General features: G+C 45.4%; 2 protein-coding genes across 2 annotated transcripts; both read left to right on the top strand.

The window, feature by feature from the left end:
- The first annotated feature begins 49 nt into the window (after nt 1–49).
- On the top strand, nt 50–8997 carry fhdc2 (FH2 domain containing 2). Its single transcript, XM_071525333.1, has 11 exons — nt 50–532; nt 652–713; nt 2601–2703; nt 2977–3062; nt 3397–3497; nt 3855–3925; nt 4148–4255; nt 4833–4903; nt 5512–5629; nt 5808–5972; nt 6100–8997. The coding sequence occupies exons 1-11, from the start codon at nt 50–52 to the stop codon at nt 8113–8115; spliced, it is 3384 nt and encodes a 1127-aa protein (XP_071381434.1). The 3' UTR covers nt 8116–8997.
- A 2087-nt stretch (nt 8998–11084) lies between these two features.
- rhogd (ras homolog gene family, member Gd) lies at nt 11085–14852 on the top strand. Its single transcript, XM_071524704.1, has 2 exons — nt 11085–11134; nt 11750–14852. Exon 2 carries the CDS (start codon nt 11786–11788, stop codon nt 12359–12361), a length of 576 nt encoding a protein of 191 aa, XP_071380805.1. The 5' UTR covers nt 11085–11134; nt 11750–11785; the 3' UTR covers nt 12362–14852.
- Nucleotides 14853–24622: the final 9770 nt, after the last annotated feature.

Genomic DNA, 24622 nt, shown 5'->3' with positions numbered 1-24622 from the left:
CCTGTCCTACACCCCGATACCCCTCACTCTAAACTCCCAGGCAGCCTCTATGCTCATCAACCTGACAGTGGCCGTCAAGGAGTCCCGTGCCTTTCATGGAACACTGCCTGCCCGCCCCCCCGGTGCCCCTGTTGTCGTGGAAGTGACAGCCATGGAGACGCTCCCCGTCCCTGTCGCCTCTCCACCGCCTCCCCTCTCACCTCCTCCTCCTCCTCCACCGCCTCCACCTCCTCCTCCTCCTCCTCCTCCCCCACCTCCGTCCTCCACATCCCCTTTTAGCCGCATGGACAGCGCCCGCAGGAGCCGGCTGAGGAAGCTGAACTGGGAGAGCATCCCCAAAGAGAAGGTGGAGGGGAGGAAGAGCGTGTGGAGCGGGGCGGCCACGGGCGAGGACGAGTTCCCCATAGACCTCCATTCTCTGGATGAGCTGTTTGGGCAGAAAGACAGTAAGCCCCAGGACAGAAGCAGCACCCTGAGGCGCCGGTCTGTTCTGCTGCGCTGCAGGTCTCCGCAGGACAGCACAATGGAGCAGGTCAGGGCGGGGATGGCAGTGAAATGTTTCTCATTTCAAGACAAAACATAAAGATAGTGAAAATGAGTCGCTCTTTGTCCTGTAGATCAAAGTATCTTTCCTTGTTTGTCTCTTTACAGATTTCCCTATTGGACTCCAAGCGCAGTATGAACATTGGAATATTTCTGCGTCAGTTCAAGATGTAAGCCTCTATATTACTACTAACTATCTGGCACACTTGAACAATTGCAGGTGTCAGACACAAAGTTATTGCAGCCACACAGTCCTTTAGTTTGCCCTTGCTTGAGGTCATACGCCAACAGTCAAAAGTGCCATTAGTTTTAAGAGCAGGAAACAGAAGTGTGCAGAATTGTGCCCAGGGGAAGAGTACGTCGCACTTGAGATGGACTGGAGAGTGTTGCCTTATGTCAAAGAGGTGTGTGTGTGTGTGTGTGTGTGTGTGTGTGTGTGTGTGTGTGTGTGTGTGTGTGTGTGTGTGTGTGTGTGTGTGTGTGTGTGTGTGTGTGTGTGTGTGTGTGTGTGTGTGTGTGTGTATGGGTTTGTGTCAGAAGTGTGAAGACTTGTCAAGAGAGGGGATGTCTGAGGCTGGGGAGAGGACGGAGCATATTGGAGGGGACAGGTGCAGGGGAGGTGGCACCCGGAGCAGCTGGGCTGGAGCTCTTAAAGCAGGATGGTGGGTGAGGGGCGGCTGTAGACAGTCACCCTAGGAGTCTGAGTTGACACCTGCTGACACCCTTAAAGACTGTCTAATGTAAAAGCCACCCCCTACAGAGACAGACCCCACTGGAGGCTTGTTGTATTCATCCATCCCCTAAAGCCTCTTCAGCATGTTTGCCTGGCTCAAACAAAGTTGGAGTTCTTGTATTGAATAGGGATGTTTCGTAATAGCTCAGGCACACTTTTAAGATGTCATCTGAACTATTTTTTTTTTACTTTGGAAATCATGACCTATGTAATTTTTGTAGATATAAATTGAGAGACAGAGAAAGGGAAAAGTCATGCCCGCACGGGCACATGAAAGTTCATGGAGACTCAATTGTGCGCATCTTAATTGAAGAGCAGGTCTCTCTAAACTAGATTTGTCAGGACTTGTAGGGGAAAGCCATTATGCGAGAAGAGCCTCTTCTGCACACAAGCATTTGTCTTCTTGGGAGCTTATTTGCCTTCTGCTATGATCAAGCAGATAGACCTACTGTTGAAATAAGGGTGTAGTTTGAACAAAGTCAAGTTTTCTGTTTTGGCAGACACCAATGTGCGAGCACTCACTTCCTCACCTTTGCATTATGTTCTATTTTTAGTTGTGGGCTGTTCAATTCAGTATTTTGTTTTCAATAGAACTACTGTGGACAACAAAACCAAAGATTGTTAAACCACAGGTCCTTTGTTAAAACTTTGCCTATGAAAGTGCCTATGAAAATGAAAGAGTGACTCATTCTCAATCCACTTTTGATGTTTGCCTCTTCTGACTTAGGCCTGGAACTGTGAGAGGTGCTGAGTGAGAGGAATATGTTGGGGAATAAAGGCTATACACAGTAGCGCACACATAATGGGGTATGAGTATGTGAGATGGGCTCTAAGAGTGATGAGGGGGAGGGGAGAGGATAATGGAGTAGAGGACAGATGTGTCACTGAGTGGAAGTGAGGCAGAGGTCAAACAGTCAGGGGCAGCTCACTTTCTGGTCTTTCAAATCACACCTTGACATCCAAGGCCCTTGGTTTCAGACATTTTCTTTGTGTGTGTCTGCCTTTATTTGTTCAGTGGATATGCCACACTGCGTCGCCAGCGTGGCGTCAAACCCCCCCCTACCCCCAACAGTTAGGGTGATAAGATGGGGATAAGCCTCAATGTGTGATCATGGTACAACAAAGCTGATGGCGCTCATTACACACCATGATCCGAGTAATAGTTTTAAGGAGTTTTTTACGTGGGTGTCATGCTTATTATTTTTCCTCACTTCTGTAAACCTGTGAATCAGTGATGGATTACAGCTCTGTCCCAGGTAGCCCCATTGCATGTTAAAGGTGGCTGTCATACCAAAGATTAGCATGTTGTCGTTTTTTTCCACAGGCCTGCTAAGGAGATAGTGGAGGATATCAGGCAGGGCGCTGGCGAGCGCTACGGAGCGGAGAAGCTCGCGGAGCTCTGCAAATTGCTGCCCGACAACGAGGAGGTAAAGTGCTGTACGTCTTCTCTGGCATAGAAATACAGCAGTGACAACCCCTCCGCCCCTCCCCCTCCTCCTACCCATCATCTGGCTCTGATTTAGCATGATCAAAAGTTTGCCATTACACCATACCGTCTGATGTGGAGAGTTTCCTGACAAGGGCCACGCTGAAAGATATTGGAATTGACTGTTAACGGCATGTTGGGTTTTAGTATTCCAGATTTTTCCTCTTGTCGAAGCTGCTTTCCAGATTTTTACTTATCATCTGTTCTCTCTCAGGAGTCCCGCCTGAGGAGGTTCAATGGGGAGCGGAGCTGGCTTGGAGAGCCCGACCTCTTCCTGCTGCTGCTAGTGGAAGTCCCCAGGTACACCCCGCCTCAGCTTGGATAACATTACCAAGTGTATCCCCAATACTTTTGACTCATTCTTTGTTTTTAGCCACAAATTCCAGCTTGATTACAGCTTTGGTGAATCTGTCTTTTCTCCTCTTAGTGTTGTGACTCATAGCAGACTCTCCTGCTCATGCACGCATGCGCACACACTCAGTGCAGATTCACTGCTTTTTCGCGTTGTGCTGACATGTGTTTGTTTAACTGATGATTGATCAGGCTTGGCTTTTCCTCTCCATCATCACTCACCCCTCTCGCTCCCTCCCTCCTCTATCTATTCATCCATCCATCCTTCTCTTTCCTCCATTAGTTTTCGGCTGCGTCTGGATGCCATGATCCTGCAGCAAGAGTTTGACCCTGCTGTGACCTCTCTGTGTGTGGCAGCCAGATGTCTGAGGGAGGCGGCCAGAGGTAAAGTAACAGCAGGGAGCTACGCCTGCTCACCACTACTATATAGCTTGTCCATTTTGCCCTTTTAAGTGCTCCTATTTAGGTTTAGTGGTGGTGAAGTTTAGACCCAGAATGCAAATGGCATAACGTGGTTAGCATTCAGGATGACTTACTGCATAGAGGGTATGTAGGGGATAGTTTTGGAGTCACCTGCTATCAATGAAAATGTTTGTACACCAGCCAGCTTTAATGTCAAGGGTCTTCAAAACAAAAGTTGCTGACTCATTGCAAGGGTGGCCCTGATGTCAACTACTCAAAGATCATATAACAACCTTGAGACATGAAAGATCATACTGAATCTTTGTTTTTCACTCCCAGAACTGCTGAGCTGTCCTGAATTGCACTCCATCCTTCGTTTGGTGCTGAAAGCAGGGAACTATATGAATGCTGTGAGTGCCTCCTCTCTTTTTTATTTCTTTTCTTTTCTTCAACCCAACAGATAAAAGCAGGAACGGTCCTTTATCTGTGTACAATGACCCGGGCGTAAGGGGTCTGGGTGTGTGTTCAAGAGCGTCACTCTGACTATGCACCTGGGTTTTGTAACATTGTTTGTTTAAAGACGTCACATGTTGTGTGAATATGTTAGCCTGACCTTGTGCGTCGTCTTTCAGGGTGGATATGCAGGAAATGCTGCTGGTTTCCGAATTTCATCACTACTCAAACTGGCCGACACCAAAGCCAATAAGCCGGGCATGAATCTACTGCATTTTGTTGCTATGGTAAGATCTGAGATTTAGTTGTGATAAGAGAACATCCTGTAATACTCTGCAGATGCAGAAGGAAGCAAACACACAGGAGTAAAAAAAACACAGTTCACTTCCAAACCTCTTTTGTTATCCAGACGGAGACAGTTTGAGTGGAGTGGGGAGGGGAGGGGAGGGGAGGGGAGGGGGGGTGAAATGGGTGGCGTACCCCGTTGTCAAAAGAAGTCAAATGCATCCCCTGGTCAACTATAGAATTGAGGGTAAATGTAAGGGAAAACCGCAATTTACTTGACTGCTAACTCACTTTTAAAATTTGAACAGTACTCTCTTTATGAAGTGAAAAGGGATTTGTTAAAATCCAGAGTATAAAAAGCTGTTTGTATATGGTTGGCTTGAAACAAGTTTTTGAAATTTGTTTTAACAGTTTAATGCAAGACACGATCTCATTCTGACTGCAAATTGTTTAGAGTAGCCACTCAAGACCCTCAAGCCAGACTGTCCCACAGTAGATATGATTTTGTCAGCATTAGCAAATGACCACTTGATTCTTTTGAAACAATAGCTGGATAAGCATTTGTCTTTGTCTCCGCAGGAAGCTGTGAAAAAGGACCAGAGTTTGCTGTCATTTCCCAGCCAACTAGGCCATGTTGGCTCCGCCTCCAGGTCAGTCACTTCCCAAACATGGATCCCATCACGTCAAATAATGATTGAGGCTCGGGGAATATACAAGCCCTGCCTAATAACATAAATACACCCCCAACTGACTGCTAAAACACAAGTTGTAATGTAAATCTATTTCGTCCTTGTATCAGAACTAGGAGCCCAGCTGTTAGCAATAGCTAGCTGCCTGAGTGAAAGTGGGTCATGACAACATTGATATTCCAAGCCAATATTTTAGCTCTGCTGGAGAGTTGCATGCTATGTTTCTATTACCTTTCTTCCATGCTCTAGGTGCTGACTGTTAACCTTTTGAAATTCTAAAGCATGGGAATGCTTATGTTATTAACAAAAGTAAAGGATAACACGCACACCATTGCGCTCTCTTTTGTGGTGCAGGTAATTGCTCCCTATGAAGTTCCAAGTCCATATAAAACAAGTTAATTCCTGCACACACAGGATAACCTCTGCATTAATTTTCATTTTCAGTTGTAAGATCTTGATGTCGACTGAAAATAAGTTAATGCATTAGTATTCCTATGTGTGTAGGAGTTAACTTTTTTCCATAATGATGATGTTACTGTAATTGTGTATTGTCCCCTCATTCTCTCCAGGTTGTGTGAGGAGTCTGTGTTGGAGGACTTATCGAAGTTACAAAGCAGAGTGGTGGCCCTCAAGGTCAACATCCAGACTGAGGCAGAGATTCAACAGCAGACACAGCCTTTCCTGGAGGTATAAAACACTGTTTAATGAACTAAAACTTAATCTAGAGGTTAAACACGACAGCCAATCCCTGATCAAAACTTTAACTTAATGTATTTTATGGAGACTAGTAAATTGGTGCAAGATTATAAAATGTGGAGCAGTTGTTTCAACAAATGAGTAAAATATGTTTTCCATTTGTGTGCAGGTGGCTGAGGAGCGCCTGAAGGAGGCGGAGGATGAGGTGGAGGGCATGAGGATGTCTAGTCAGGCTCTGGTGGAGTTCTTCTGTGAAGACGACAGCACCTTCAAACTAGAGGAGGCTTGTAGGGTCTTCCAGTCATTTTGCCATCGCTTTCAAAAGGCTGTCCAGGTTAGATCTATAGATGGATGCAAATGTCTATTCATTAAAAAATATATACTTTTTTATAGATAATTAGACACTTAGATTGGACACATCCCTGAGGTTCATTGTCAAATGTTTTCTCCCTGTTCCACAGGAAAATGCAGAGCGGGAGCTGAAGGAACAGAAACGGCTTGAGCGTGCACGTGAGATGGGGGAAAAGCGACGCTCTTTGGCTGTTTGTACGGGGCTGGAGCTGGGCCTGAGCCTTGCTAGAGAACCCCACTGTCAGGAGAACCAGGATGACCTGGAGAGACTCCTAGAGAAGAACTTGAGCCACACTTGGAGCCGACGCAGCCTGAGGAGCTCTGAACCCCGCAGACACTCCCAGCACCTCCAAAACTACACCACCCACCTCCAGAACACATCCACCTTCAAGGCCTTCCCAGAGCTGGGCAGCAGTCCAACTTCAGCCAGTTACCACCATAACAATTCTTCTGACCACGAGACCACCACTGTGCTTTGTAGTTCCCCAGAGACTGACCGCACAGCCTCCCCCAGTGAGCAGGGAACAGCTCTGGGTAGGGAGAGCAGGGCCCAGCCCAGCCAATACCAAGCAGCCAACCAGACCATGGTAGCAGTTCAGGTCTCACACATTGCTACGTTTAGCCATTCTGAGCATGGACTTGCCTTGAAGGTCACGCAACAAAGACCTGACACCATTTCTTATGTGCCGCAAAGCCAATATGACTTGACTGCAACACAAACATGTGGACTTAAAAAAGAAGTAACTCAAATTCCACATGGACATATGGCTTCAATGACCACTAAATCTTCATCGAGCTCCTGTACAAACTCTGCTGCAATAACCACTGCTACTGCTGCCCTCCATGTTAAAAGCCAGAACTCAACTCGTAAACACAGGTTTGGCCTGCCAGTGACAGACAGTAATTGCCTTCTTCAGACCAAGTCTAATGACTCTTCAGTTAATGAGTCGGCACCAAACCCTGTTCATACTACTGGAATACACTCTCATAGTGACACCAGGGCCAGGACTTTAACGTACCAGCCTTCTGAGAGCCAATCAGTATCATCCATAGATGCTCCAGATAGCTTCCAATCACAACCACAGGAGAGAGAGGTAACAAGCGGGTCTACCATTACATCTAGTGCTGTCCATTTGATGCGTTTGCCTGAAGGAGGGCTAACAAAACAGGCAGACACAGAAGCGGCCTCCACACCTGTGGAAGAGAACTGGATGCCCTCCAGTCTACCAGATCTTAGCCATCCGCGGGCAGAGGAGTACTCAGGCCTGCCAAATCCTGAGAGGGAAATGGCAAGGTCATACTCTCGTGTGGGCGAGACACTGGAGTGTCACACTCTGGTGAAAGGCCTCCGATCCTATGACGCCCTGTCACCCCCAACCTCCCCACTCCCAAGACCCGCACCGAGCCTCTGTTCCAAGTGGAGGAAAGAGAGGGAAGTTGACCTTCGGGAGGGGACATCTCCAGGGTCGCCAACACCAAAGGAGGAGACCCGAACCATGAAGACCCCTGTGCGTAGTGGAGTAGGCACCAAGAGGGGACTTGTGTCACGCGCAGGACCTTCCAATAGCACAGGTATTCCCAGGGTGCGCTCCAAAACTGAACCTTCAAGCGGACTCCCAGCCCCTACAGACCAACCCACTCCCCCTCGCCCCACTCGCCTGTCTGCTCCTCGCAGTTTATCTATGCGCTCATCTCCTATCACACGGCCCGCCAGCATTCAGGCAGAGGTGAAACGAAGTAATAGTGCAAGGGAGAGGGCACAGACTGGAAGTGAGCCACAGACTCCGGGAAAACCCAACCTGACCCGAAGGACCTCAGACCGATCTCTCCCAGAGAAAGTCTCAGGCAGCAGCCAGACAGCCTTCATTAGAGGCACCCCTCTCCGTGTGTCTAAACGACTTGCCCCGAACTCTGAGACTCCCTCCCAGCCTCGCACTGCCCACAGCCCATCCTCTGCCACAGCCAAGACCATCCGCACAGCTGTCATATCTGCAGCCCGAAGCAAAACTGCTAAGACAACAAGCACAAATGCCCCAGCCGCTAGCTCTAAAATCCCTGCAGCTACGCGCATTCCTGGTCCCAAAATGCCTCGCCCCACTACAGCTCCACCACCACTGTGGAGGTGATGGAAGTTAATAGGTGCCCTCAGTTCATCAGTTGTACTCCGCAGTTTGTTCACACCTTTCGTGCCTTAACGGACTTGGGTCTACAGTATATATATGCGGGTATTAATGAACTGCGTCATCAGTCCATCTTTTGGTCCCTGTTCAGGTCTTGTTCTATTTCAACTCTAGTTCAGCTTTTATAAAATGTGTATGTTGTAGAGTTCTAGAAAGGTGATGGGGACCTGCATTGTGAACAACAGAGCCACTTCATCTCATCTGTTTTCACCCACTGACTTGTTTTCTGCACACAGAAAGTAGTTGCTCTACATCCTACCTCCATACACATCTATTTGTGTCCTGTGCAGGCAATAGGGCACTACAACCCATCTTCAGCAGTTCTCCATATGAACACTTATGTTATTTCATCTAAGTTAAATGCCTTCAACCAAGTGAACTCCACTCTGTGCCTAGCCATTACTGCTAGTGTGCTTTATAAGAACTGTAATTTATGGAACTGTTTCAGTCACAGTGGTGTAGAAAAAAACAAAACATATTCCTGTTGTTGTTTTTTAGCAAGTTGTCAAATTGTCCAAACATTTTGAATACTGTGACCCTTTGGCTGAGTGATCATTGTGTTCTCTCTTGGCTGTTTTTAGTCCAAACTGCAATCGGTATGATATTGAACTGTTCATCCTCATTTTGAGAGGCCTCATCATTCTGATGCACTTTACAAACTGATGAAGAGGCTGCGTGGAGATGATTACTGTAATTCTTCTGTCATTTTGTTTCATTTTTTTATCAAAAGATCCTATAACTTAATTGAATAGCATTGGTTGTTATTCACTGCAATGTGTGAATTTGTAAATAAGAGAAGATGAAATAAAGACGGTAATCAGAATAGTAGTGCAGTCTGAGAAAGCGCTCATCAGTTGAGTTCAATTTTAAAAAGTACCTATCTTCTGGGTATATGCAGCTGTTCTCCATCTTTGTATTGTTCTTCATGTGCACACTTTGCAATATTTGAAGGTTTTGTCATTCTCTTAAACACACACAGCCTGCAGATGGTCATATCAGAATCCGCTTAGAGAGCTTTCATTTTCAAGGCCTTTACGCTTCATCGTCAACTGCTGCTCTAGCACCTCATTGTCCTCTGCCTTACAACTCCTCTCTATGTCTCCCTTACTTTTCTCTCCCTCTCCTCCCTGCTCTCCCTCTTACTGCATCTCTTGACACAGTCACCCCCCTCACCCCCTGTTGTCATGGAGATGCTACAGGCATCCCGGGGAATCTCCTGGCAGAATAGTGAGGTGCAAGGGTTGGGGTGGAGGGTGACTGTGGGTGTAGGGTCCCAGTGGGAAATCTCTCTTTATAGGCCACAGTGACGCCAGAACCTCTTGGGAAAGGCAATAAACTGGTGCCTCTTTGTGTTCTTGAGTGTCCGGTTGTCGGTCAGCGCTGGCCTCTTAACCTGCTTCAGTGTATGGAGGTGACATCATCAACGGGTCTCCAGGGGTGCAGGCCAGAGTAGTCTAAAGTGATCCTTCTTTTAGTTGCCTTCATGTTTTCTGCACCGATCTGAAAGCACTGGCTTAGTGAGAATAATAACTTGTCTGAAGGTGAATAAGTGATATATGAGCTTTAAGACCAGGGCCGACCAAAGAGAGGGGATAAGGTCAAAAACACTGGCGACAAGATTGTTTTATAGCCTGTTTGTATGCAATATATGTATGCAGGATCCTGTGGCATTTAGTGGTGTAAGAGCAAGTAGCAAGTAGCAAGACCGAACAGAAAAGGTAAGGCGAAAGCAGAAACTCTGTATCCATGAATCCAGTCTCTTGAATGTCCAGGAAATTCTCTCTCACTGTTGCGGGCAGTGTTTACATGTTAGATGGAAAGCTGGTTTAGGGAAGCCTTTTCTAGAAGGTGTCACTTTTGAGAGACAGCTTATCATTAGCATTGATTAAAGAAGCAAGTGCAATGCTTGTAGTCATGAGGTCACATTTTTAGACAATGAAGTCATCCTTTAGTCCAACTTCCATCATATTTCTACACTACGGAGGTGAATCAGTGCATCTTGTGAAACAAGAAGTGTTGTTTATCAGTGGTGGTATCAACACTAACAGAAGGTAAGGCTAAAGCAGGAAGTCTGCATCCATGAACTGATCCCGTGCTGTTCGCTTGCATGGAAAAAACGTGCATCCTTATGACTCAGTTTATTTTTTGAATTGTTAGGGGCCATCATTCAATTCTGCATAGCAACAGTGGTTCTCAAACTGGGGTCCGGAGACCACCAGGGGTCCTTGATGGGGTTCCAGGGGGTTCCCAGCAAATTAATGAATTATTAAACTTCACCATTATTTAATTTACAAGAAGTGAATACAATTATTGAATGTAGAAGAATGACTATTTTGATCTCACTACCTACAATACAGATAGTCATGGGATTCTGGACAAAATCATATCTAACAATAAAAATATTCACAGATTTGGGTCCGAGAGACAAAATTTCATCAAATAGGGTCCTAAATATGAAAAAGGTTGAGAATCACTGGCCTACAAGATCTACCAAGCAGCACACATTTGAATAAAATTTCAACTTTTAGAGCTCATTGGTTTATCCCTACACTAATACATCATGTTCTCCCACCATATTAGTGTAGTGAGTAGTAAGAATTGAGTGTAAAAGCTGAGAATAAGTGATGTTTGGCGGATCATATAAATGAACAGTAGACAGAACAAATACAGGGTCAGGTCGTGCCTTTTCCTGCTTTTCTCTTTGATCGTCTGTATTGGACAGAATCGATAGCACTGCATTTCAAACACAAGTGGAGCTGGAAAATGGTGGTAACGTTAGAAAAATCATCGGGCGTTAAAATGGCTTAGCAGTGCCATCTAGTGTCACACAAACGACTGTGGTAAACCAAAACTACAACTACCATTTTGCAGTGTACTTCTACGTCGAAGTTACGTAATGGACAGCTCCCCGGATGCGGCTGTGATTGACTGTACGAGGCAAAAAGAGATCGAAAGCTAAGTGGCGGTAAGTCACAAAATCCTTAAAAGTTCACTGTTATTGCAAACCACTAGTTCAGACTCGTAGAATGGAATACAATATATTTTTTAAGAGTAACTGGTAGGTTTGTGTGGGGCCAGGAATAGATTTTGTTGAGAATTTGCTAGCAAGTTAACTTTCAACTTGTTTGCTAACTAGCTAGCTTGGTAGCCACCAAATGCGCTAGTTCCTTAGCTTGATGCTATCACCGTTAGCTAGTTGGGGAACGCCTAGTAACTTGGGACCATTAATGATCAATGCGAAATAATTGACGCCAATAGTTTATTGTCTCACGGTTGACTTAATCGTACCATTTCGATCAGATTTCAGCTCATAAGCAAACTTTCAAAGAGATAAACGGTAACTCATCTACCTAATGTTACGTCGATCAGCTAACGGTGGTTAGTTCGTTTGCTAAACTGAGGCAAAAGCTGTTTCACAGTATAAGCTGTCGTCGTAAGGTTGCTGCCCAAATGTTGTAACTTTTGTCATTTAGTGTTTATTAAATGAATCCCCTTATCGCTGGCAATATAAAGCTTAGTCTAGCATCATTGACTGAGCATGGACACTATAGTTGATATTTACCCAGGTGTCCTTTCTCAGTTCTCAGGTGCTGCAGCCCCAGTGGTCGTAGGCAGGATGCAGACCATAAAGTGTGTGGTGGTGGGTGACGGGGCAGTGGGTAAAACCTGCCTGCTCATCTCCTATACCACCAATGCCTTCCCTGAGGAGTACATTCCCACCGTGTTCGACAACTACAGTGCCCAAATGAGTGTGGATGGACGCACCGTCAGCCTCAACCTGTGGGACACAGCCGGCCAGGAGGAGTATGACCGTCTGCGCACCCTCTCCTACCCCCAGACCAATGTCTTCATCATCTGCTTTTCCATTGGCAGCCCCTCCTCCCACGCCAACGTCAGGCACAAGTGGCACCCCGAGGTGTCCCACCACTGCCCCAACGTGCCCATCCTACTGGTGGGCACCAAGAGGGACCTGAGGGGCGACGCAGAGACGGTGAAGAAGCTGAAGGAGCAGGGCCTGGCTCCTACCACCCAGCAGCAGGGCAACGCCCTCGCCAAGCAGATCGGGGCTGTCAAGTACATGGAGTGTTCTGCTCTTCTGCAGGAAGGCGTCAGAGAGGTGTTTGCTGAAGCCGTGAGGGCAGTGTTGTACCCGGTCACGAAAAAGAACACCAAGAAGTGTGTGCTGTTGTAATGAACGGTTCCCGGACTTGGACTGTGGAGGGGGATGATGGAGATGCACAGATGCAAAGGAAGGCTGAGGAAGGTCGTCATCTAGCTGCCTCCGCCCCGCCTCCACCAGTGTAGACTTATTTCAGCTCCTTTGTTACTCCTCTCTTCCTTATTCATCTCCTGGAGGATTTCATTCCATTGCCATCTTCACCAAAGTGACTAAGCCAAAATGGGGGCAACAGACTGGATCTCCTCTCTCTTTCTTGGACTCTTACATTTTAACTTTTGATATTTACACCTTTTTTTTTTTCAATTTTACATCTGTTCTAGATTAATAGTTTCTCTGCTTTGCCTTATAAAATCTCATGCTGATCATGGTTGTCACAAGCCATAATAACAACAAAAACAACCAACCAAGCTACCCTGTTTGACTGGAGAGAAGAGATCTGCCTTTGTTCAGGTGGAGAAATAATGACTACCTCATACTCTCACCTAGGTTGCATCTCATTAGTCTCGAGCAACTTCAACACCTAGATGCTTTGAATTGCAAATTTAGATGTAATAAACAGCAAACAGAGGGTGAACAACTGTTAATTTCAAGCAACTTGGGTCCAGACAAGGTGTGATGTCTCCCGGGCAAATGCCAGTTCCCCTTAATCAGTGTGCACAGATTAGAGGTTAAACTCCTTAGAGCCGCAGTTCCTCCTGTGCTCAGTGTGGCATGTTAGAGCTGTCTGGCAGGCTGCCCTACCGGCCTCTTGCGCTGCTCTCTCACTGCCACGCATGGAGGAGCCAGTAGGCCTTTGAAGATAAGCTGGAACCATTAAAAGCAGCCGACCGTTTGCCCTCTCCAGTAATGGAGGAGCAGGTGTCCATGAGGCTCAGCCAAATTAACCCCCATTGGTACTGGATTCCTCGAGCTGTCATAGTCAGGAAGTCTCTGGTTGTAGTACAACTCTCCTCTGTCTACGTCTTACACGCCAGGCTCACACCGAGTGCCGTTAAAACCATGCCTAAGAATAACTTTTTGACAGGGTAGGGTCATACAGTGACTGCATTTTGACTAATTATGTTGAATTTACTCTGTAAATTGTTTTTTTCCTCAAATGTTTTTAACCCATGATGAGTGTGGTCACGGCCAAAGTTGAATATTTTTTTTGTGTCATAGCCTATGTTTATTTGATCAGTAAGATATGTTTGTGTTTTGTAGTTAATACTCAGATTTGATAAACCACAACTCATAACTCTCCCTATGTCAATTACATTATTGCCTTACATTTTTCACGCTCGACAGGTTATGACCTCTACATAATTGATTCCTTATTGCATATAGTGTCATAAGTTTTAACTGGCTTGTGCTAGGCTATATACTACTTTTCCTTAATTGTGTTGGTTAGCTGAATATCATTCCATCTTGAAGGAAGCACAGTGTGATAACCGCCTTGTAGCTTGGTGGTAATTAAAATTTTCTACCTTGTAACAGCAGTTTAGCTACAATGTCTAAGGAGCCTTTTACTTGGTCAGGTGCCTTATCTAAACCAAAGACCGTAGCAACACTCCGCTATCAAACCCAAAGGTTCTTATTATAGTGCCATGAGACCTTTTATATGTTTGATACAGGGTGAACCAACTCTGGTTTTGGTTTCATATTTTTTCAGAAGCTTTATGCAATATTTCCTGCCAATAAACACACTCTCCTGGCCCTCCATATAACACACAGGTGCTAAACTGACATCTTGCACAGCACGTCTGTGTGCATTTGTGAAATGGAGCGCTTGTGGCCCACATCTCTTACTGGGTTGTGGTTTACATCCCTGCATCGCACTGCTGCAGTGAGGCCAAGGCTTACAAGCATAACTGACACATAAGTGTGGCAAGAGCTCTGTCGGTGGAAAGTGCCTTGCCCCGATCTTTGAGGATTTTTATATAGTTTTATGAAATATTTTTTTAAGTGATAAATGGTTGCTTATTTGTGCCCACAACTGTCAGTAATAACAGTAAGCATTTTACCATATTGTTTTGTCAGTTATTTTCATTTATTCATGTGAATGAGGCATATTATTATAAGTAAACCTAGAATGTGGCCTGTGTAAAGTATAGAAAAACTGAAGCGTTGACACGACCGGTAGGTTTTGTGTAACAACAATAATGCGGTTTGTCTGAGATCTGCCGAAAGAAGTATGAGAATTTCCCAGATAAGTATGACTGTGTGGAGGGGTGAATGTAAGTGCATGATGTGTCAAACTGTCAACTGTGGTGAGCTTGTTTTTCTGCCATGTCCTGATTTCACTCAGATAATGCTGTTGAAGTGGAACATACACCTGTGGGCTCTCTTTGTGTCCCGGAGCTGTCCGTATGCTACCGTGTGCGTGGTACTACACTTTTACACTGGGAACTTGATTTGTAGAAATCTATTTGTAATTGTTTTATATATAACAAAAGCATATTTGTATAAATGAACTAACAGTGAGATGATTTTAAATTATGCCAAATAAAATGGTGGTTAAACCCAAGCAGTGTATTTTTTATTTAATTAATATGATGGGTTTGCACCACATGTATAAAAGATTCAGACTTGAAGAACTCTAGTAGACATTATTAGCACATTACCGCATAGCTGGATGATGATGATGAATGAATAGTCATGCTGAGATGAAAACTAAACCTGAGTTACACATGTACACAAAGCTGCTCGTTCTGCCTAGGGAGACCACAGTATATTCCTGTGGCATACAGTACTTAGCAGTTACCCATAACCCATTTCATTACCATTCCTGAACACTAGATGGACACAGACCTCTAGCTTAACTCCACATTAGCCAGAATGAGTGCCATTCTTCACAGCCAATTTTTTTTTCTGTACATTCAGAGTTAATGGTCTATACCCATCCCCTTTTCAGGGCCATCATTCAACTTAGCAGACACCCACAAGTTCAATCAGTTGTAGGGGCTTAGAAACTAAACGTGCTGCTAACTCTGAAAAATTCCTTTGACCTTTATGGGTGGTGGCTCTGACACATGACAGATGTGTTGAACTCCACCAAAAACTCATTACAACACCACTGCAGCAGCGTTTAAAGCCTATTTCCTCTCTCCTAGAATGAGAGGCGGTCTGTTCCTAAATGTTTTACAACCAAGACACTGCTGACTGTGTGTTTTACAGGTTCCCAAACTTTGTCAGTGTCTGGTGTTGGTGTGTGTGACATTTATTTCAGTGATTTGGGAAGGCATTCAGGAAAGAGAGACACCTGAGCAGATGATGAGATGGTATATCAGAGAGGATCGTTGTCTACATTATGCTTAAAAAAGGCAGGTGGCTTATGAGACTTGTAATGAGGCAGTTATGGTCATCCATTTTTAGGTGAGGGGACAGCATAATGGGCGTATAGGTGTTATCTGTATGAATTAGAGGCATAGATAGTGTATCCTAATGCTGAGGGTAGGAAGTCATGAATCAGTGATGACTAAATATTTCAATCTCCATAACTGTTTTTCTACCTCTCTCTCTCCCCGCTTTTTGTTTGATTATATTGGCAGAACTTTAAATGAGATCCACGATCCCCATTTGCATTTGTCTGTTTAGGACTGTTAAATGAAACGGGGCATTACGCAGTAATTTGAACACGGCACGGGGCAAGTTTGTCCTCTGCCATTTTGAACTAAATGTGCAGCTGAGGGTAAGCCGACCAGCTGATAGCCTTTCTGTGAGTCATCAGTGTGGAGTGAGTGAGTGGGAGTGCTGGCCTCCACCGGGACCTTGATCTCGGCTCTGTCTATCACTCCTCGATCTCCCTTGTTCCTTCCCTCCCCTCTCGCTGTTCATTTGATGATGTGCCGGGCAGAGCCAAAGGGGGCGGGCAGCTCCGGGCACCGTTCAGCCAAGGAACAGGGGAGATTCCTCTTCTTCTCCCTTTCTGAAGATGAAAAAAAGCCAAGACCTTGATCTAATAGACAGCCCGCAGCCAGAGAGAGACTGAGAAAGCTGCGGTTCGGCATTCAAATCAAACTGTTCCGGTCGAAGGAGAGGAAAATGAGATTGCAGAGGAACACGGAGGGGAGTGAAGGCCGCTGGCTGTGTTCACAGCAAAATAGGACTCCTCAGAGCAGAGGAGAAAGAGCGTGGTAGTTAGACATTAACGGAAATACAGAGAGAGCAAATGGGCAGAATAATGATGGAGGTAACTGAGGAAAGGGAATACAGTGGAGTTATCTGGAGGTGTTTAAATAAGTAAAAAGAAGGAAAGAGTGATTAATATAAGCAATAGAAGGAAAGAGTGAGATATGGAAAGAAGGAGCAAGGTGACCTCCTTTTGCAGCTCCTGAGGTGTTATGGGCGGAGTGGTGAGTTTAAATGAGTTGTTTATTGACATGTAATGTTTGTATTAGTATTCCACACAGCTGAGTGGAGCCAGCCCAGATGAAGTATCTACCAGAGGTGAGTGTGAAGAGAAAAGAAGAGCGGAGAGAAGAAAAGAGGAGACACTCAGGTCTACTCGAGCATTAATTATGTTGCTTTGCAGCTCGGAGGTGGAGAGCTGCTGCCTGCGAAGCTCTGATGTAACGACACCGGGAACAGAAAGTCCTCAAGTGTCCTCCTCGCATCCTCGCCACTCAGACTCCTCCCGCCTGCCTCCGAGAGAGCGAACGCAGCATTAAACAGGGCTGATTAGATGTTCTGTGTATGCGGCTGTGCATTGTTGATACGCAATCCCTTTAAATCCACAAGAGGTTGTTCACACGCTGTCAGCCGCTGATGTCTAAATCGCCCACACCCCGGTGACGAGAGGCCAGATGGCAGAGGGTGCCAGAGTCAGTTAACGCTGACACTCTTCAGAGACTCACCCACACCTCTGTGCGGTTCCAAGGCATGGAAAGAGAGAGGAGGTCTTTGTGGGATGAGCTGTGGTGAAAACTGTATGAGCAAGTATTGTATTGACGAGCTTAGTTTGATCTTTGCTCTATTTCTATTTACAGTTTTTCCCAATTGGTTTGGAAGGTACAGTTGACACAAGCTTCAACACAGACTCATTTTGCAAAACAGCCCAACTCCACTGCAAAACGAAGAGCTGCTTTCCTTTCGGATCACATCTTTATTAAAAAAAAACAAATACTGACATCAAAACTACACACGTCATTGATATGATAATACATTCAGATATATTCACACAAGAATACTGATGATACTGAGGTTGATCAGAAAGTTCCACAATCCATTTCCATAATCTGTTTTTATTGAATTTTGGCCATAATTTGTTTGTGAAACGTTTTCTGTACAATAAGTAAAATGTCTGTTCGTCACACACTTTCACATGTAGGGGATTTGTCAATTTTGGTTTTACATGTTTGTCTATGTGTGATACAGTAAGGAAGTCGAAGCATTGATGAACACGAATCACAACTTGCTTCAAAAGAAACCACAAATAAGTTTATCATTGTAACCAATGGCTTAATTCCCCAACAACCCTTTTATTTCTGACAAGCCAGAGGATTTGTGGTTATTTGTGTGGAAACAATAAAAATGTACAGTATTATTAGACTATTAGTTAAAGGTACTGTTAGTTTTGCACAGTTATAAAGGGAGACAGCTGGGTGAACAGTTTTGAGAGTATGGACCTTAGTTTGGAGAGTTTTGTGTGTAGTGTTTGAAAAAATTATTGTATTTTGCGTGAAAACAATGGAAATGTACAGTTAGTTTTGCAAAGAACTGAACTGTTTTGAGAGCATGGACCTTAGTGTGGAGAAATATGTCAAGTAAATTGAGAAAAAGTGTAAGATTGGTCGGGACATATGACTGCCTAGATAAACCCACAGGCACATGACACACACACACACACACACACACACACACACACAGAGCCTTTGGCCCTGCCCAATTAGCAGCTGTAACCTCAGTGTTATGATCCTCTGTCTAAGATGTCAGATCTCTAAAACGACAAGGCAGCGTGAAACCAAACACTGTGAAGCCCAAACAAACCACATTTCTTCTCCTCCATCTCTCTCCCTCTCTCCTTTGTCCTCTTCCTGGCTCTTTTATTTTGCTGTCTGGCCTGCGTCAGTGTCAGCGATCTGAGGGATCTGCCAGGAAGCGAGCGGAGCCTTTTCACAAACCTGTCGATTTCGGCTGGCGAGCGAAAGGTCACCCGGCAATTTAGGCCAGCCGGTACTAAATCAGTCTGACCCAAACGCCGCTCACTCTGAATACATCTCCAACCCTCAGCCGATGAGTGTGCTGCCCGCGGGCCGGCTGCTGTGTCACAAATCATCTCCAGTCCTGATGCTTCGCTACAGCTGCTTTGGCACATCAACGCGTATTTCTGCAGCTGGAACTTTGGCCTCCGTGTGTGTTGAGACAGAACATCCTCTGCTGCCTTGGTTACTGCTCTCCTACAGCGCTGTGCCAGCTTTGATCCCCCCTTTCTCCTCTTTGAGGCACAGATTGTACCATTCTGCTCCCTCTGAAGTCGACTGTACGGTTTAACCAGGTGGAAAATGCATTCTAAAGGAGGGGGGGAGCTATTTTTCTTTTGCATCTGGCCTTGGTTTCTTCATGTGGTTGGAAGCAGTCTCTTTCCACTAAGGATTCCTGCTCTTTGAAATGCGTGCCACGCTCTATTTTACACATTCAACTCTTTTTAGAGCCGTTATTGGTTCAGTTTAATTCGTCAGGCTATTGTTGTTGTGGAAGATGACACTGTCACAGTACTTCCAGGTGCCATAAGCTGTGAAGGAAAGAGTTCTTAGAGTCAAAGCGTTAATCCAATTATCTTTAGTCCCATGTGAGGAGAAGGGATTGGGCTGTATGTGTGTGTGTGGGAGTGCGTGTCTCTCAGATGTTTATAGATTACTGGGGGGTCGGCCTATGCAGTTCAGCCTCTTCTGGACTGGGAACATGTCACTGGCATGGAGACTGTTGTGCTTGGCTTACAATACATAAACCTAATAGCTTGTTCTCAGTACAGTGTGAACGCTGCATTTAAACACAAAGACATCCAAAATGAAATATGATCTACTGTTTGGAGAAGCTGCTTCCCCCGTGGAAAAATGTCTGAGGTTGGTCCCATTGTGTTGCGGCGCAGCAGTTATGCTTCTCCACTCTGTCTATCAGTGCTATCACTGGTGTCTTCTCAAGCTGCAGCAGAGCTGGGCAGCTAGTGAGAGCTAATTCAGATAAAAGAAAAATACTGTGTTCCCAGGGGCGGTTGCTCCACTCAAAGTAAGCAAAGAGAAGAATTTTTCTCCTTTCGACTCCCTCTTCCCTTCCATTGCCCTCTCTCTCTCTCTCTCTCTCTCTCTCTCTCTCTCTCTCTCTCTCTCTCAATTGATCCACCATTTTCACTGGACAAAATCCCCAAGAATAAAGAGATATCTTGGGTGGATATTTTTATTATTCTTGGTGGAATCTGGATCATATTTTGAGCAGTTTTGTTGATATGCACTATATGTGGGCCAACGTTGACTCAGTATATAGGATATTCACAAACATCCTAAAAGTTTCCCATGTCATATACAAGCTCCAAATATGACCTCATGTTGTGTATAAGGATACATGGACTCTCTGTTTAGAATACAGATGTTATCTGTTGCATATCAATATTTTTTTTATAATACAAACAAATTTGTAGCAATATTGGGTTCAAATATGGCTTTTGGTCATGTTATGATAAGATATGGGGCATTCCAATGATTCCATTACAAAACCAACAAAAAGTCCCCATGAATCCAGAAATATCTCTTTATTAACTGTTATCTGACTCATATTTTGAGCATATCAAAGACATCACAAAATATGTTTGAACATATCTGAATATGATCTGCTGCTGTATATGTGGATATCTCACAACAAGAAGAATGCGGAGAAAACTGAAGCACTGATGCATATTCCGCATGTTGATAAAATGCATAATGTTCAAATATCAACTCCATAGAAATTTCAGGAAATATGTGTGTGACAGAAACAATACATCGCCCTATCCTCAATTCAACCCTTAGTACAAATCACAGCCCAGCCCTCCCTCACCCCCGCTCAGAAGCGTTTCTGATTGAGCTCTCCTCCCTCCTCTCCACAGAAGTCTATCTTGAAGGTGTTTGGCTTGACGAGTGAGATGCCTCCTCCAGATGTGGTATCTCTGCTGCAGCTTTGTAGTGTGCGGTTAGGCTCCCCGGTGGCTGGGGAAGGCAAGCTGTGTGCGGTAATTGAAGCTGGCTCCCCCTGGGGCTCTGCACTAATCGCTAATAAAGTCTACCTCCTCCCTGCCACCACCCCCCCTGCCACCCCCCCCTCCCCTCCTAGCGGAGCGGCAGAGTGGGTTTGACCCCTGCCTGCTCTCTCTGTGCGGTCCCATCATGAAGGTCAGGATGGCTATACACACTCACACACACACACACACACACACACACACAGTTCTCAACTAAACTAACTCGAGCATGCACACACATAAGAACGCATGCAAATATGCCATCAGACAGTGTCACAATACACAGTATACACTGTAATTACAGTATAGACTCATGCATGAAAGCACTGACATTCAAACATTTGAGTGTGCTGTGTATAGCATACAGACACAGACATACTGTGCATGCACCACTGCACACAGATGTATTCGCACATATAAGCCCGGGCACACATTTATCCCTCTCAGTCTTTCTGTAATACCCTCCAGAGTTATTTTCTCCCCAGTTCTAATTTCACAGCTGAGGAGAGGAGACAACTCTATCCACTTGGCACAAAGCACATTGGTAAATGAACAAGATTTATACTGAATAAAACATCCAGTGTGGTTCCCCAATGCCCACAGAGCTGAGCTGAATGTAAGCCTTAAGAGGTGAAAAGAGGATCAAGAAGGGAAATCTATAAAGGCTGTTCAAGTCCGTTTCATGCGCTGTAAGACGTGGGCACTCTGACCTCTGCTCTCCTGTGCTTTTAAAAGTATCATTTCCTACGGCGGATGAATGGAGGATCTGCTTTTTCAACCTCGGAGAGAAATAATCAGTGAGTCAGGGAACTGTGTTGCTGTGTGTTTGTGGAAGAGTGTGCACCTGGAGGCCAGCTTACGTGCGTGAATATATGTAATATAAATATATGAGTATGTTATTTCACATTGCGCTTGTGTTTTATTGTGCATGTGTGAGTGTTAATCTACCTACAGAGGACATGTCCTACTCTCCAAAGGAGTTCCCAGCACTGACAGAGATGACTGTAATTATATGCTCAGCGTCGCTTCTCTCCAATACCAAAATAGATTTGTGATTCATCAGCCCACGCAGTTTCCACACACACACACACACACGTGCACACACATACACACACGCACCACATGCAGCCACACAAGCAAACATGTGCGCACCTCTCTAGCAATCAACTCTGATGGAACACAATTAATATCCAATTCCTCCAGCCTTTCCTTTCAGCTGTGGATTTAAAAAGAAATGAGGAGCTTTGAGGGGAATGAAAACCAATATTTTGCGTGGTGACATTGTCTGCTCGAGGTCAGGGATAATGGACTAAAAAACACTCATTGGGCGCAGGGTAAAATAAAGAGTGTGTTAGCCAGCAGAAAATACCCTCGGTGATTCTTTTTTCGGATGTGAGCGGTCTTTAGTATGCTGGAGACCCCAGGTGTTGGGAGAAACAGAGGATTCCAATCTTAAGCTTCCCGTCTGGCTCTTGATGACATACCAGTGGATAGCCAGCCAATTCATTCCCCCTGCTAGTCTTCAATCAATAGCAAAGGCAGCAGGGGAGGGAGAGGTGTCTAGGCTTCACTCAGTTTCCCCTTTAAATCAGACTTACTATGCAAGGAAGCAAGAGAGCCCCATCATCCTTTATCTTGCTGGAAAGACAAGGCCGAAAGACAATGCCTCAAGGCAAAGTGTGTGCTCTGCACTCTCCTGCCTGGCAGCTTCAGCGATAAACTGTGTCTTGCTAGCCTGTGGTAGAGTTATGCATGTGTCAGTGTATTTGGCCACAGTTGTTAGACATCGAGATAGATTTGCTGGAGGTTGGAGCAAGACACGATAGGAGAGGTATGGAAAGCTCTGATGTCTGTTGTAATCTTGCAGATAAACCACAGAGTTTGCACTTCTAATCGTTTTTGGCAGTTGTAAAGACTTAACTTACCATTTTTCATCTGATCTTGCGATGTGAGCACAGTCATGCTCCCTGAAAAATTCATTGAGTCTGAAATTTTGATCAAAGTTTAAAATCTTTGGATCTTTAACTATGGTACCCATTAATTTTAACTAGACCACATACAGAAATATTAGTGATTCATATTCCAAACCATAAGCCTACAGTCGCATAATAGTTTGGCTTGCAAAAATGTAGTAGTACAGCAAGCTATTGCAAGCTAAACATAGTCAAGCATTTTACTCTTGGTGCCCAAGCTAGCAGGGAGTGGTATATTTTTGTGGTATTGTTTTGGTATTGCAGTAACTGTGATACCCTTAAGTATGTGTTTCAGACCGAGTAGCTTTATGGGCAACGCAGACAGTTTGTTACAGAAATAAAAACCCAGAGCTGTTTTATTCCAACATCCATCTAAGAAGACTTAGAAGACTTAAGTAGTTTTTGTCTTGTATTTAAAGCCACCACTTTAGTTCTTCTTTAATATGTCTGTCTGCTATTCCATCCTCTTCTTTTACTATCCTCCCTCTTCCCCTCCATTTAGCCGCGGAGATGGATGGGGGCTGATCAGGATGGAGGCTGCCGCCTCGGAGAGCTTGATCGGGAGCCTGAGTGAGCCATCACTCTTGTAATGAGCTGTTAGGACAGCAGCTAGGGTGGGTGGGTATGGGGGGGGGAGATCAGCCCAGCGGAGGTCAGCCTGGAGGTCAGGATGGAGGGGGGAGGGGTAGAGAGGTGGAGGAAGAGCATACAGACTGTGATATTGGTGGGAGGCAGGAATAGCTGCTACAGGGTGTCTAGAGTTGGTAACAGATAGAGATGAGGTGTGTGTGTGTGTGTGTGTGTGTGTGTGTATTTAATAGGAGGGGGGCAACAGTTGAGGCAGAGACCGCCCCAGGTGACCAGGTAAAGGGTGGGGGCAGCTGATGTTATTGTGTGGATATGTCAGTGGCTTCCAGACCTGCTGTGAGGGGAAGGGTAATGAGAGCAGCCCCAGCGTGGAGGTGTTTGTTTAGGGGGCAATGGGAAGCATCTAATTAATGCCAGCCCAGAAGCCCTGGTGAGGCCTGCCCTTCTGTTCAAAGCCCTGAGCTACCATAACTGCCTCTCCCTGCCTGTGCTACCATCAGCGAGGCCTGAATTATTGATAAGACTGAGAACAGGAACAAGAGAACAGGGGGAATGGATAAGGATTTCTCTGTAGTGTATGTATATGTGTGTGTGTGAGCTCACAGGAAGTTGGCAATGTTGAGATTTGGATCTATAGCGGGGAGGGATAGATGAGGTTGACCCAAAGGGGAGCGTCGCCTCAGGCCTGTTAACAAATTCAAGCCTTCAGGGAGAGGAGCGTCCTCAATAATATCCAGACATGACAGACAGGGGAGAGTGCGATGGGACAGAGAAGGAGGACAGAGAGAGAGAGAGAGAGATATTGGGATAGAGGGAGAGGAGAGAAACAGGGGAGCGAGTGAGGTCAAATGATGAAGCAGTGAAAGAAAGCAGAGAGAGAGATGAGAGAGAGAGAGGAGACTTGTCCAAACAGCGAGGAATGTGCAGCAGCAGCAGCGAGTCTCGGCGCGAAAGGAGAGCGGAGGGATGCTGAAGGGAACACCGTGACTCCTAAATCAGGCTGATGCTTTTCCCAAACGCTCTGTCGTTATTTTGCTGCAGCTGGGGCTAGCTCACAGGAAACAGATGGAGGTAATAAAGCCACTAGGTGGGCCGATGCCGCGGTCCCACCGGGCCGTCGGCGAGCAGGCGCGCTCCATCCTGGCCTCCGACACACAGGCCCGCTGATGATTTCACGGGCCACCGATGGCTGGTGGGCAAGGTGACCACTGGGGCAGGGATTCAATCTGAGAAAAGAGGCTCAGTGCAAGGGTTAGAGTTTAGGAATAAGTCACAAATCGACTTGAGGGATGTTGCAAGGCCGGGTCTTTACTATCAGCTTTGAAGAGAATAGGAGTTCCAGGTGTGGCTCGGAGGGGGTTATATGTCTTGTCTTAGGTTACAAACATACTGATAAATCAATACACAGCACCCACTGTATCTGTATATTCAGTTAATTAAAGCCATGCCTCAAGTACCGTATTCCACGTAAAATTCATCTGCTCACAATAAGTCAGATGCAACAATAATTTGACAGTAATAAACAAC

Source organism: Centroberyx affinis, unplaced genomic scaffold, assembly GCF_046629955.1.
Source record: "Centroberyx affinis isolate AG114_WGS23_722 - 3 ecotype Tasmania unplaced genomic scaffold, CSIRO-AGI_Caff_v1 ptg000108l_1, whole genome shotgun sequence".
Taxonomy (NCBI): Eukaryota; Metazoa; Chordata; class Actinopteri; order Beryciformes; family Berycidae; genus Centroberyx; species Centroberyx affinis.
This window is presented reverse-complemented; position numbering and strand designations above follow the sequence as displayed.

Bases quoted from the DNA above. Each gene is read 5' to 3' on its own strand.
- fhdc2 (XM_071525333.1), top strand. From the start codon at position 50: ATGCTCATCAACCTGACAGTGGCCGTCAAGGAGTCCCGTGCCTTTCAT. The intron at 533-651 runs GTCAGGGCGGGG...GTCTCTTTACAG, and splicing joins AGGACAGCACAATGGAGCAG to ATTTCCCTATTGGACTCCAA. The intron at 5,973-6,099 runs GTTAGATCTATA...CCTGTTCCACAG, and splicing joins GCTTTCAAAAGGCTGTCCAG to GAAAATGCAGAGCGGGAGCT.
- rhogd (XM_071524704.1), top strand. From the start codon at position 11,786: ATGCAGACCATAAAGTGTGTGGTGGTGGGTGACGGGGCAGTGGGTAAA.